This window comes from Mustelus asterias, unplaced genomic scaffold (genome assembly GCF_964213995.1).
Source record: "Mustelus asterias unplaced genomic scaffold, sMusAst1.hap1.1 HAP1_SCAFFOLD_1042, whole genome shotgun sequence".
In the NCBI taxonomy this organism is placed as follows: domain Eukaryota; kingdom Metazoa; phylum Chordata; class Chondrichthyes; order Carcharhiniformes; family Triakidae; genus Mustelus; species Mustelus asterias.
The window spans coordinates 75,147-89,817 of NW_027590987.1; the positions used below are offsets into that span (position 1 = coordinate 75,147).

The following is a 14,671-nucleotide window of genomic DNA, read 5'->3' on the forward strand; positions in this document are numbered from 1 at the left end:
AGCTATATAAGACCCTCGTCAGACCCCACTTGGAGTACCGTGCTCAGTTCTGGTCGCCTCATTACAGGAAGGATGTGGAAAAGATTGAAAGGGTGCAGAGGAGATTTACAAGGATGTTGCCTGGATTGAGTGGTATGCCTTATGAGGATAGGCTGAGGGAGCTCAGTCTTTTCTCCTTGGAGAGACGTAGGATGAGAGGAGACCTAATAGAGGTATATAAGATGTTGAGAGGCATAGATAGGGTGGACTCTCAGAGGCTTTTTCCCAGGGTGGAAATGGCTGCTACGACAGGACACAGGTTTAAGGTGCTGGGCTGTAGGCACAGGGGAAATGTTAGGGGGAAGTTTTTCATACAGAGGGTGGTGGGTGAGTGGAATCGGCTGCCGTCAGTGGTGGCGGAGGCAAACTCAATAGGGTCTTTTAAGAGACTCCTGGATGAGTAGATGGGACTTAATAGGATGGAGTGTTATGATGGAGTGTTATAGGTAGGCCTAAAAGGTAGGGATATGTTCGGCACAACTTGTGGGCCGAAGGGCCTGTTTTGTGCTGTAGTTTTCTATGTTTTCTATTACAGTTCAATTTGTCACACCCAAAAGTAGAACACTCAAACAGAACAAGCTTGTGGTTTCTTTTCTTCTTCTCCTGTCTGAGAGAAGAAGCAAAAACCGTGTTAAATATTAATCTCTGAGCTCGATATCCAGGTCAAAGCTTCTGGTATAAGATTTCTTATGAGTTTAGGGGCACCCAGTGGCGAAGTAATATTGAACAAGTAATCCAGAAACCCAAAGTCATGTTCTGGGGACCTGGGTTCAAATCCCACCATGGCAGCTGGTGGAATTTGAATTCAATAACAAAAAAATCCAGAAATAAACTTTTAATGAAACCAATGCCGATTGTCATAAAAAAAACTCTTGTCCTTTAGGGAAGGAAATCTGCCACCCTTACCCGGTATGTTCCATGTGTGACTCCAGATCCACAGCGATGTGGGTCTTTAAATGGTCCAGCAAGCCATTCAGTTCAAGGGCAATTAGGTTTGAGCAATGAGTATGGACAGAGTAAATAGTCAGAAACTGTTCCCACTCAAGAGAGCACCAAGAACTAGGGCACAGATTCAAAGGATTTAGCCAAGGAGTAAGAGTGATGTGAGTAAAAATGTTTCACTCAGAGGTTGGTTGGAGTATGGAACAAATTCACTGAGAAGGTTGTGGAGGCAGGTTCTATCGAGGTATTGAAAAGAAAATTAGATTGCTATCCGAAAAGAAAGAATGTGCAATGTTACGGGAATAAGGCAGGGAAGTAGCACTGGGTACAATGCCCTTTCAGAGACCCAGGACAGACTCAATGGGCTGAATGGTGTCCTTCTGCACTGTGAGGATTCTGTGTTTCTGTCAGCACAGACCCCACATCATCAGCATTGGAACTGAAACTCCCATCATTACATCAACATCAGAACCACGATGGAATTTCAGAAAACTGGGAAATCTTCCAAAAGGCAACTGATACCAACATCAGGTGGGTTTAACCAAGCACCCAATGTCTTCAATAGATTTATAGGATTGATGAAAGTTCAGAGTTTAATCTGGGAGAAGATCAATCAGAGAACAGAAATAATCTTGAGCAAGAAAAGGCCCAAATAATGGCACTGTCAAAAACAGGAGATCAATCATTCTCCTCTTATTATTGGAGAAATCCAAAACACTGTGTTTGAATCAAAGCTGATTTAATCAACATTTACAAACAACATCACTGCACACACCAGCTTTCATGCTTATTAATATCAGCAGCAACAAACTCCAACTGTCAGAATGAACATGGTTCAGTCCTGGATGCGATTAACAGCAGATTCTAAATCCAATCCCTTCAGTTACTTGTGAACTCGCTGGTGCCTCAGCTGTGTGGATGAACGACTGAATCTCTTTCCACACACTGAGCAAGGAAATGGCCTCTCCCCGGTGTGAACTCGCTGGTGTGTCAGCAGGGTGGACGACTGAGTGAATCCCTTCCCACACACTGAGCAGATGAACGGCCTCTCCCCAGTGTGACTCCGCTGGTGATTAAGTAGGTTGGACATCCAAGTGAAGCCTTTCCCACAGAAAAAGCAGGTGAAGGGTCTCTCCCTGGTGTGAGTGAGTTGGTGCATCAGCAGATCCATCTGGCTTTTAAAGTACTTCTCACAGTCAGGACATTTAAACAGCCTCTTATCAGTATGAACAAGTTGGTGTGTCAGTAGGTCGAATGAACGGGTAAATCCCTTCCCACACACGGAGCAGGGGAACAGTCTCTCCCCAGTGTGAGTGTGTTTATGGTTCAACAGATCATTTTTCCTTTTATAGTTTTTCTCACAGTCAGAACATTGGAAAGGTCTCTCCTCACTGTGGATTCGATGGTGTGACAGGAGGTGGGATGAGTTTGTGAAGTCTTTCCCACAGACGGAGCAGGTGAATGGTCTCTCCCCAGTGTGAACACGCCAGTGTCTTAGAAGGTGGGATGATTTAGTGAATCCTTTCTGACACACAGAGCAAGTGAATGGCCTCTCCTGTGTGACTGCGGTGATGAATATGTCACTCAGATGGGTAATCAAATCCCTTCCCACAGTCTCCACATTTCCTCCCCAGTGGGACAGCACTTGTGTTTTGACAGGTTTGATGAGCGACTGAAACCTCATCCACACACAGAACATGTAAACACCTTCTCCCCATTGTGAACGGTGCTTTTTGATTCCATGTTCAAAAGTCGATGATGTTCAGGCCCTGATGAGTTGGGTGTCTGTCAGATCCTGATGTGATGTTTGATCTGAGTTTCCCACCTACAAATCCTCCTCTTCTAATATGCTGTAAAATTAATTCAAAAAGGAGAAAAAACAGTGATAAACACAAAGGTAGGTTGTGAAATTGAGCTGAATGAATCCGGTAATTTGTGGAGCCGGCACAAGGAAAAAGTGACCACAAAAGCTGCTGGATTGTGATTAAAAACTCAAATGGTTTGCTAATGTCCTTCAATGCAGGAAACCTGCCACCCAGTCCAGATCTACACAAGAATTCAACCTTAATGGGAGGAGAAAGATAGAGACGGGTTCCCCATGCAAGGCTTCTAAAAAAAGTGAGAGGACCATAAGACCATAAGACATAGGAGCGGAAGTAAGGCCATTCGGCCCATCGAGTCCACTCCACCATTCAATCATGGTTGATTTCAACTCCATTTACCCGCTCTCTCCCCATAGCCCTTAATTCCTCGAGAAATCAAGAATTTATCAATTTCTGTCTTGAAGACGCTTAACGTCTCAGCCTCCACAGCCCTCTGTGGCAATGAATTCCACAGACCCACCACTCTCTGGCTGAAGAAATTTCTCCTCATCTCTGTTCTAAAGTGACTCCCTTTTATTCTAAGGCTGTGCCCCCGCGTCCTAGTCTCCCCTGCTAATGGAAACAACTTCCCTACGTCCATCCTATCTAAGCCGTTCATTATCTTGTAAGTTTCTATTAGATCTCCCCTCACCCTCCTAAACTCCAATGAATACAATCCCACGATCCTCAGACGTTCATCGTATGTCAGGCCTACCATTCCCGGGATCATCCGTGTGAATCTCCGCTGGACCCGCTCCAGTGCCAGTATGTCCTTCCTGAGGTGTGGGGCCCAAAATTGCTCACAGTACTCCAAATGGGGCCTAACCAGTGCTTTATAAAGCCTCAGAAGTACATCCCTGCTTTTGTATTCCAAGCCTCTTGAGATAAATGACAACATTACATTTGCTTTCTTAATTACGGACATGGGATCCAAGGGGCTGCTGCCCTGTGGATCCAGAACTGGCTTGCCCAAAGGAGGCAGAGAGTGGGTATAGACGGGTCTTTTTCTAAATGGAGGTCGGTCACCAGTGGTGTGCCCCAGGGATCAGTTCTGGGACCCTTGCTGTTTGTCATTTTCATAAATGACCTGGATGAGGAAGTGGAGGGATGGGTTGGTAAGTTTGCTGACGACATGAAGGTTGGTGGGGTTGTGGATAGTCTGAAGGGATGTCAGAAGTAACAGGGACATAGATAGGATGCAGGACTGGGCGGAGAAGTGGCAGATGGACTTCAACCCAGATAAATGCGTCGTGGTCCATTTTGGTAGGACAAATGGGATGAAGGAGTACAATATAAAGGGAAAGACCCTTAGTACGGTAGAGGATCAGAAGGACCTTGGGGTCCGGGTCCATAGGACTCTGAAATCGGCCCCGCAGGTGGAGGAGGTGGTTAAGAAGGCGTATGGTGTGCTGGCCTTTATCAATCGAGGGATTGAGTTTAGGAGTCCGGGGATAATGATACAGCGATATAAGACCCTCGTCAGACCCCACTTGGAGTACTGTGCTCAGTGCTGGTTGCCTCACTATAGGAAGGATGTGGAAAAGATTAAAAGGGTGCAGAGGAGATTTACAAGGATGTTGCCTGGATTGAGTGGTATGCCTTATGAGGATAGGCTGAGGGAGCTCGGTCTTTTCTCCTTCGAGAGACGAAGGATGAGAGGAGACCTAATAGAGGTGTATAAGATGTTGAGAGGCATAGATCGGGTGGACTCTCAGAGGCTTTTTCCCAGGGTGGAAATGTCTGCCACGAGAGGACACAGGTTTAAGGTGCTGGGGGGTCGGTACAGGGGAGATGTTAGGGGTAAGTTTTTCACACAGAGGATGGTGAGCGAGTGGAATCGGCTGCCGTCAGTGGTGGTGGAGGCGAACTCAATAGGGTCTTTTAAGAGACTCCTGGATGAGTACATGGAGCTTAATAGGATGGAGGGTTATAGGTAGGTCTAGAAGGTGGGGATGTGTTCGGCACAACTTGTGGGCCGAAGGGCCTGTTTGTGCTGTAGTTTTTCTATGTTCTATGAAACAGGGAGGGAATGAACGGTAAGGACTTTATACATCTACAACTGGACAAGAACTTTGACAGAACCTGCCAAACCGCAACCTTCACCAACTCAAAGGACGCAGGAAAACTATCACCTCCAAATGTCGCTTTCAATCTCAAAACAACTTGTAATCCTGAGGTAACCTGTAACCTCCTACATTTAAGGGGCAATTTAGCCTGGTCAATCCACCTAACCTGCACACCTTTGGGGTGTGGGAGGAAACCGGAGCACCTAAAGGAAACTCATGCAGTCACAAGGAGAACATGCAAACTCCACACAGTCACCCAAAGCTGGAATCGAACCCGGGTCCCTGGTGCTGTGAAACAGCAGTGTTGACCACTGTGCCACCCTGTGCCACTGTACTATGTTGCTCAGAAATAAGTTTTAGGATTCTGGCCGAGTGATTGTGAAGGCAGAGCAGTATACTACCAAGTCAGAATAGTGTGTGATTTTGAAGAGTAAATGCAGGTAGTGAGGTTTCCACGGACAAACTGCCCTTATCCATGTTGGAGAAGAGGTGTGTAGTTTTGGAAGCTGCTGTCAAAGGAGGTTTAGCCAATTGCTGGTAATTCTAGTAATGTCCATGTTCCAGTTATTAATTTGAAAATTTTCTAAGTTTAAATTTAATGAAAATCCCCGACAGAACTACTTTTTCCTTACTTGAAACACAGCTTTAAATGGTCCGTTTGTTTCGAGATTCAGTTCCATGAGCAATGCCTTCAACTAAACAAAATCAAAACACTGCAACTGCTGGAAATCTGAAATGAAAAGAGAAAACGTTGTAAATACTCATCAGGTCAGACAGCATCTACAGAGACAGAAATAGAGTTAATGTTTGCAGTCACTGATGCTCCTCTAATGAAACACATACCAATAGCTGCTGTTTAATGGGGCCGTGGATCCCACAATCCCCTGTGCCCCAGAAACAGCTCTATCCATCACACACATTTCCCATTATGACACTTCTGTGTCAAGAGGGCGAGCTGTTTAAAAGTCGTCAAGTTCCATTTTTGCGTGTTCATGTTCATTAAAGATACAGTTCGACTTCCCCCTCATTATGTATCAATTTCAGATACTTCGGTCGAGAATTTCCATTCCCCTATTTTCTGGTGGATAATGGATGCCTTGAGCACTTAGAATCATAGAATCCTACAGTGCAGAAAGAGGCCATTTGGCCCATCGAGTCTGCACCAACCACAATCCCACCCAGGCCCTATCCACATATCCCTACATATTTACCCACTAACCTATGCATCCCGGGACACTAAGGGGCAATTTAGAATGGCCCATCAACCTAGCCCGCACATCTTTGGACTGTGGGAGGAAACCGGAGCACCCGGAGGAAACCCACGCAGACACAGGGAGAATGTGCAAACTCCACACAGACAGCAACCCGAGCCGGGATTCGAACCCAGGTCCCTGGAGCTGTGAAGCAGCAGTGCTAACCACTGTGCTACCGTGCCGCCCCTAATTTGATTCCTAATTTTATTGACTGCACCCCTATCCCTAATTTTCACATCGCAGCTAAAAAAGCTCACTGTTCACAAATGAGGAGTTTCGATGGCGTGCGCTTTACCCACCATTCCTCGCGGTGGGGAATGTCCCCCCCAGTCCAAAAATGTGCGGGTTAGGTTGATTGGCCAAGGTTAAAAATTGCCCCTTAGAGTCCTGAGATGTGTAGGTTAGAGGGATTAGCAGGTAAATATGTGGAGGTAGGGCCTGGGTGGGATTGTGGTCGGTGCAGACTCGATGGGCCAAATGGCCTCCTTCTGCACTGTAGGGTTTCTATGATTCTATCCACAGCACGGGGGGGGGGGGGGGGGTGGGGGGGAGTTGTGCATGCGCAGTGAAGCAGTGTTTGACGCATGCATAGCGTGGATGCTGGCAATGGGGAGAGACATTCCTCTGTCTCATCAGCAACCGGTAAGGATGCGGATACATGGAGGGAGGATTGGAACCAGCAGATGGACGGAAAGGGTTTCTAAATATCTCGTGAAGATCTCAAACCTCTTATAGTAATCCGCAAATCCCGTGTTTGCAGCTTCAGGTCTTTTTCCCGGGACGAGGCTCAGGTTAACAGCCGCCATCTTGATTCAGCAAGGAGCGGAGCGCATGCGCTGGTGTCTTGGTGACGCAACAGTGAGTGGGTGGGGCTTCAGCGTTTTCTGCTCCCAACCGGGTCCTAGTGACCGGAATGCAGAGCAAACTGAGCAACAGGTTTTCAACAGCTTCACCCACTCCCAGGCTGCAGCTAATGTTTGCAGCCGAGAGGAATCCATGGGCCATGTATATACTCCAGAAGTTGTTTATTCCTGTTTGGCGCAAGAGTGGTAAGGGAATTGTGGCCAAACCATGGCTTACAAGGGAAATTAGAGATAGTATCAGAGTCAAGGAAGAAGCATTCAAATCGGCAAGAAAAAGCAATAGGCCCGAGGATTGGGAGCAGTTTAAAATTCAGCAAAGGAGGACCAAGGGATTGATTAAAAAGGGAAAAATGGAGTATGGAAGTAAGCTAGCAAGGAACATAAAAACTGACTGTAAAAGTTTCTGTCGATAAAGAGAAAAAGATTGACAAAAACGAATGTTAGAAATGGGAGAATTCATAACGGGGAATAAAGAAATGGCCGCCGAATTAAATTTGTACTTTGCTTCAGTCTTCACAAAGGAAGACCTGAATAATATACCAGATTGCTGAAAGAAACATGTTTTAGTCAGGGGCTGAAGGAAATCAGCACCAGTCGAGAAATGGTTTTGGGGAAATTGATGGGATTGAAGGTGGATAAATCTCCAGGTCCAGATAATCTTCATCCCAGAGTACTTAAGGAAGTGACCCTGGAAATAGTAAATCCATTGGTGGTTATTTTCCAAAATTCTTTGGACACTGGAATAGTTCCTGCAGATTGGAGGGTAGCTAATGTAAGCCCACTATTCAAAAAGGGAGGGAGAGAGAAAACAGGGAACGAGAGACCAGTGAGCCTAACATCGGTACTGGGGAAGTTGCAGGTGTCTATTATCAAGGATTTCACAACTCGGCATTTGGAAGGCAGTGGTATAATCAGATAAAGACAGCATGGATTTACAAAAGGGAAATCATGCTTGAAAAATCTATTGGAATTTTGTAAGGATGTAAGTAGTAGAGTTGACCGAGGAGAACCAGTGGATGTGGTTTATTTAGACTTTCAGAAGGCTTTCGACAAGGTCTCACATAACAGACTATTTTGTAAAGTTAAAGCACATGGGATTGCTGGTAATGTCTTGAGATGGATAGAAAACTGGTGAGCAGATAGGAAACAAGAGCTGACATAAATGAGTCTTTTCCATGGTGCTGGTGTCCTTGTGTCTCTCTCGGTTAAACAATCTGTTCAAGCCTTGTCGACACAAAGAGCTTGTGTATTGTTTCTCAGTGAGGGAATCAAGGTTAATGGGGCAAGGTGGAAAAGTGGAGTTGGGGATTATATCAGATCAGCCATGATCTTATTGAATGAGATCAAACAGTGTCATCACTGATCAGTCAAGAGGTGTTGTGGACCAGGCCCAATTTAAGATTATTAATTAGACTCACAATGTGGCTCACTTATGCTGACTAGAAGATCCATATATCCCGACTCGGGGTCTGGTTCACTCCAGGCAAAAGCAACTTTCCAGGAAGTCTTGCTACAGCTGTACAAGGGATTGTTAAGACCACACCTTGCGTATTCTGTACAGTTTTGGGCTTCTTCCTTCAGAATGATATACAAGCATTGGAAGCAGTTCATAGAAAGTTCACGAGGCTGATTCCTGGGATGAAGGGTTGTCTTATGAGGAAATGCAGAGCATGTTGAACCTTAACTCAGTGGAGTTTAAAAGAAAAAGTAGTGACATTATTGAAACAAATAGGATTTTGAGGGGGTTTGGTAGGAGCTGCGAGGTGGATGTTTTCTCTAATGAGGAAATCTACAACAGTTTAAATAGATGGAGATGAGGAGGAGTTTCTTCTCTCAGAGGGTTGTTAGTCTTTGGAATTCTGTTCCACAGAGAGCAGCGAAGGCTGGGTCATTGAATGTATTCAAGGCTGAGTTGGACAGATTTTTGACCAACAGGGAAGTCAAGAGGAATGGGTAACTGGCAGGAAAGTGCAGTTAAAGCCAGATCAGGTCAGCCATGGTCTCACTGAATTGCAGAGCAAGCTTGATGGAGTAAATGGCCTCCTTTTTACTCCCATTTCTTATGATCTCTGACTCCAGGACAGCAAACAATGAGCATGGATCTGGGAGCGTGTATATTAGGTACAGCAAAGTGAGAATGGAGGGAGTGTGTGTGGAATGGAGATTTACAGATTTTGGGGAATGAGAGAGGAAAGAATGTTCCATGGAAACTCGAATTGTCTGTTCTGAATGTCTATCCTTTACTGATACTAATGATCTTTGTAAACTCCTTCTCCAGAATATTAGAAGGCGAGGATTTGCCTCAACTCAAGATCTGACAGAATCTGCAATTCACTTGACCTGAATATCATCGGACATTGAATCTAAAAGCAGAAATATTGGTTGTTCTGTCTGCTTCAAACTTCAATGTGATTGGAAAAGCACCGAGATGTACACACACCCAAGTGAGAGTGTTCCGGTGCACTGACTGGAGAAAGCTTTAACTAGCTATACAGCTCCACAAACACATTAGACCGTTCACAGCGTGCAGAGACTGTACAGGTGTTCTGTGTGTGGACGAGGCTTCAACTGACCATCCAACCTGGAGAGACACAAGGACACCAGCGCCATGGAAAAACCATGGAAATGTGGGGACTGTGGGAAGAGATTCCAATCCCCGTCTGCACTCGAGAAACATCGACGCAGCCACACTGGGGAGCGCCCATTCACCTGCTCCAAATGTGGGAAGGGATTCACTCACTCATCGGCCCTCCTGACACATCAGCGAGTTCACACTGGGGAAAGGCCGTTCATCTGCTTTGTGTGTGGAAAGCGATTCTGTGATTCATCGGCCTTATTGGCACACCAGCATGTTCACACTGGGGAGAGGCCATTCACCTGCTCTGAGTGTGGGAAGGGATTCAGTCAATCAGCCAACCTTCGGGCACACCAGCGAGTTCACACTGGGGAGAGGCCATTCACCTGCTCTCAGTGTGGGAAGGGATTCACTCGGTTGTCCAACCTGCAGACACACCAGCGAATTCACTCTGGGGAGAGACCGTTCACCTGCTCTGACTGTGGGAAAGGATTCAGTGATTCATCCAACCTGCTTACGCACCAGCGAATTCACACGGGGGAGAGGCCGTTCACCTGTTCTGACTGTGGGAAAGGATTCACTAATTCCTATAACCTGCTGAGACACCAGCGGATTCATACTGGCGAGAGGCCATTAACCTGCCCTGCTTGTGGGAAGGGATTCATTAATTCCTACAACTTGCTGATACACCAGCGAGTTCACACTGGGGAGAGGCCGTTCCCCTGCTCTGTGTGTGGGAAGGGATTCACTCAGTCATCCAACTTGCTGACACACCAACGAGTTCACTCTGGAGAGAGGCCGTTCACATGCACTGAGTGTGGGAAGGGATTCACTCAATTATCCCAGCTAACGACACACCAGCGAGTTCACACCGGGGAGAGACCATTCGCCTGCTCTGTGTGTGGGAAGCGATTCACCCAGTCATCTAGCCTGCTAATGCACCAGCGAGTTCATAAGTTGGATTCTGTTGTTATTGCTGCTGTTAATCACATCCAGGACTGAACCATGTTCATTCTGACAGTTGGTGAAGTGGGAGGGTTGGAGGGTTTCTTTCTGCTGGACTGGCCGATCTCACAACTTTGCTTCCAGTGGGCTGATGCTCTTTGAGCCTGGGAGAGCACATTTCCACTGAAATGATTCACAAAAACTGACAAATTCATTAATTTTATCCTGGATAGTAAATAATGCTTTTCTTACCACTACAGCTAGATCCAAACTAAATATGTTTGTCTCAGTTCCATTGAATCTGTCCCCAGTGCATCCATGTCCTAAATGGAGATCACTAATTTGGCAGAGTTCCCAGTGTTGTGTAACCCTGGTTTTAAACAAGTTGAACATAATCTTCCTGCTTTTAAATTCTATCCCTCTGGAATGGAGCCCTATCTATGGGCCCTACACTTTAGGAAAGATGTGAAGTTCTGAGAGAGGGTGCAGAGGGGATTTACGGGAAGGAAACCAGGAAAGAGGGACTTCAGTTAGTTGGAGAGGCTGGAGTAGCTGAAATTATTCTCTTTAGATCACACAGTAATAGGGACAGGCCATTTGGCCTATTGAGTCCAGGCCAACTCTGTAGAAAAAACATTCAGTCCCATTGCCCTGTTCCAGTGCCATAATCTGCAGATTTATTCCCCTCAAGCGTCCATCCAATTTCCTTTTGGTATCGTTCAGTCTCTGCTTCCACCCCCTCATATTCAGCGAGTTTCAGTTCATTATCAGGGTCTGTGATAAAATGTTCTTCCTTACATCCCCTCTGCATCTCTTCGCCAAACCTTAAATCTGTGCCACCTCATCCTTGTACAACCAGCCAATGGCAACAGCTTTTCTTTCTCTGTCTGATCTAAACCTGTCATAAATTTCTACACCTCTATCGAATCTATCAAACCAAGAGAAATGTTTGTCTCTTCCAAATTTCAGACCTGGACATGACTGTGATGGATTTTGTAAATTTATTTTGTAGTGTATTGGAAAAGAAGTTGCAGGCAGTAACTCAAACTAGATCTCACATCAAAATCTGACTGAGTCACTATTCAACAGGACCTGGATATTGAGTTCCAGATCATTACCACTCACTGTGTAAATGTTTTTTCCTCCAACCTCCTCTGTAGATCTTGCTCAAAATCTTAAAACTGTGTCCGAAGCTGATGAGAACAGCTTTTCTTTATCTATCTTCTAAAATCTGTTATAAATGTGTACACCTTCATCAAATCTCCCCTCAATCTACTTTGTTCCAAGGAGAACAACCCCAGTTTCTCCAGCCTAACATTGTTGTTAAAACCCCTCATCCCTGGTATTATTCTGGTAAATCTCCTCTGCACCTTCTCAAGGGCCCTCACTTCCTAAAGTGTGGTGATCAGAAATGGACTCATGACTCAAGTTGGGGTCTAACTGGTCCCAGAGGAAACCAATGCAGACAGGAGCATAACATACAAACTCCACACAGTCACCAAAGGCCAGAATTGAACTGGCAGTGTGAGGCAGCAGTGCTAACCACTGTGCCAAAAGCAGGAGGTCATTTGATCCATTGTGCTTATGCCAGCTATCCGATTAATCCCATCACTCTGCAATTTTCTTAGCGTTTACCCATTTGAAGCCCCCTCCCTTTATCTGCAGTGACAAAGTTTAATAATAAAACCCCAGTCTAAATAACGTGTATCTGACTGACAAATGTTGAAGTGTTTGTTTGGAGCCACAAGTTTCAAGTTTCCATTTGAGCTTCGGGAACCTTTCTGCCCGTCTTGCTTCTTGTGTCAATGACAGCCGGGCGACAGAGCTGAGGGCTGAATTTAGCTGAGAATAACAGGGCCTGAGTCCCAGTTGGGAACCTGGGTGTCACACTAAGAGTGAGGCAAAAGGTGCTGGGGAACTGACTGGAAAAGGCCTTTAACTAATTGGGGCATGGGAGGGGTGACTGGGACATGGTGATATGACCCCCAGGGTTCAGTGTCCCTGTGTCCAAAGCAAGGGACCATGGGAACAGATTACAGAGGAGCTGAAGAGAAACATTGTTCACACCTTTTTACCCTTGGCTTTGATCTGAAATAATTTTGTGTTTTTAACCATGTTCTGCTTCATGAATAAAATCTCAGGAATAACATTTTATTTAGCTGGGCTTTTCATGACTAAGTTTATGTATTTTAGAGAAAGCGGGTGAAAGGGGTTGGCAGGCTCATTCTCACCTTCGAAGGTAATTGGTAAAGAGGGCGAGGAGGGAGATGAGATTGTATTTTTTTGAGGCACCAAACACACACAGCTCGGTGTACGGAACCAGTAGAAATGGCAGAGGTGCTCAATGAGTATTTTGCCTCGGTTTTCACAGAGGAGAAGGACCTGGGTGGATGTACTGCGGGCTTGTGGTGGACTGAAAGGATTGAGTATGTGGACTTTAAGAAAGAGGTTGTGCTGGAATCTTTGAATGCCATCAAGATAGATAAGTCGCCGGATCCGGATGGGATGTACCCCAGGTTACTGTGGGAGGCGAGGGAAGAGATTGCAGAGTCCCTGACGATTTTTGCGTCGTCGATGGAGACGGGAGAGGTGCCGGAGGATTGGAGGATTGCGGATGTTGTTCCTATTTTCAAGAAGGGGAATAGGGATAGCCCAGGAAATTACCGACCGGCGAGTCTAACCTCAGTGGTTGGTAAACTGATGGAGAAGATCCTGAGGGACAGGATATATGAGCATTTAGAGAGGTTTAGTATGCTCAAGAATACTCAGCATGGCTTTGTCAAGGGCAGATCATGCCTTACGAGCTGGTGGAGTTCTTCGAAAATGTGACTAAACACATTGACGAAGGGAAGGCGGTAGATGTGGTTTATATAGATATTAGCAAGGCGTTCGATAAGGTCCCCCATGCAAGGCTTCTAGAAAAAGTGAGAGGGCATGGGATCCAAGGGGCAGCTGCCCAGTGGATCCAGAAATTGCTTGCCCAAAGGAGGCAGAGAGTGGGTATAGATGGGTCTTTTTCTAAATGGAGGTCGGTCACCAGTGGTGTGCCCCAGGGATCTGTTCTGGGACCCTTGCTGTTTGTCATTTTCATAAATGACCTGGATGAGGAAGCGGAGGGATGGGTTGGTAAGTTTGCCGACAACACGAAGGTTGGTGGGGTTGTGGATAGTCTGGAGGGATGTCAGAAGTTACAGAGGGACATAGATAGGATGCAAGACTGGGCGGACAAGTGGCAGATGGACTTCAACCCAGATAAATGCGTAGTGGTCCATTTTGGCAGGTCAAATGGGATGCAGGAGTACAATATAAAGGGAAAGACTCTTAGTACTGTAGAGGATCAGAAGGACCTTGGGGTCCGGGTCCATGGGACTCTGAAAGCGGCCCCGCAGGTGGAGGAGGTAGTTAAGAAGGCGTATGGTGTGCTGGCCTTTATCAATCGAGGGATTGAGTTTAGGAGTCCGGGGATAATGCCGCAGCTATATTAGACCCTCGTCAGACCCCACATGGAGTACTATGCTCAGTTCTGGTCGCCTCACTATAGGATGGATGTGGAAAAGATTAAAAGGGTGCAGAGGAGATTTACAAGGATGTTGCCTGGATTGAGTGGCATGCCTTATGAGGATAGGCTGAGGGAGCTTGGTCTTTTCTCTTTGGAGAGACGAAGGATGAGAGGAGACCTATAGAGGTGTATAAGATGTTGAGAGGCATAGATCGGGTGGACTCTCAGAGGCTTTTTCCCAGGGTGGAAATGTCTGCTACAAGAGGACACCAGTTTAGGGTGCTGGGGGGTAGGTACAGGGGAGATGTTAGGGGTAAGTGTTTGACACACTTCTGTTAAAATCCTGGTTGATTTGTACAAATAGAAAATCACTCTCTTTCTCTTCTTCTGCTTCCAATCCTCTCTCCCTCTTCTCCCCTCATAGAGATCATAATCTTGTCTCGGCTCAGATGGGGGTCAGCTTCCCTTCCCTGAAGGTTATTAATGAGCCAGTTGGGTTTTTAACAATCCAGCAGTTTCCATGCTCACTTTTTCCTTGTGCCAGCCCCAAAAATTGCCATATTTATTCAGCTCAATTTCACAACCTGCCTTTGTGTTTTGTGGATTCTCTCACTTTTTTTTCTGTTT

The 14,671-nt window shown here is 46.0% G+C and overlaps 2 protein-coding genes across 2 annotated transcripts; one reads left to right on the forward strand and one right to left on the reverse strand.

The window, feature by feature from the left end:
• Nucleotides 1-1,706: 1,706 nt before the first annotated feature.
• On the reverse strand, nucleotides 1,707-6,986 carry LOC144487784 (uncharacterized). Its single transcript, XM_078205857.1, has 3 exons — nucleotides 6,889-6,986; nucleotides 5,542-5,639; nucleotides 1,707-2,831 (listed from the first exon to the last, which is right to left on the reverse strand). Exon 3 carries the CDS (start codon nucleotides 2,678-2,680, stop codon nucleotides 1,865-1,867), a length of 816 nt encoding a protein of 271 aa, XP_078061983.1. The 5' UTR covers nucleotides 2,681-2,831; nucleotides 5,542-5,639; nucleotides 6,889-6,986; the 3' UTR covers nucleotides 1,707-1,864.
• Nucleotides 6,747-12,687, forward strand: LOC144487783 (uncharacterized). The gene is made up of 2 exons (XM_078205856.1): nucleotides 6,747-6,804; nucleotides 9,304-12,687. The coding sequence occupies exon 2, from the start codon at nucleotides 9,634-9,636 to the stop codon at nucleotides 10,600-10,602; it is 969 nt and encodes a 322-aa protein (XP_078061982.1). The 5' UTR covers nucleotides 6,747-6,804; nucleotides 9,304-9,633; the 3' UTR covers nucleotides 10,603-12,687.
• The last annotated feature ends 1,984 nt before the right edge of the window (nucleotides 12,688-14,671 follow it).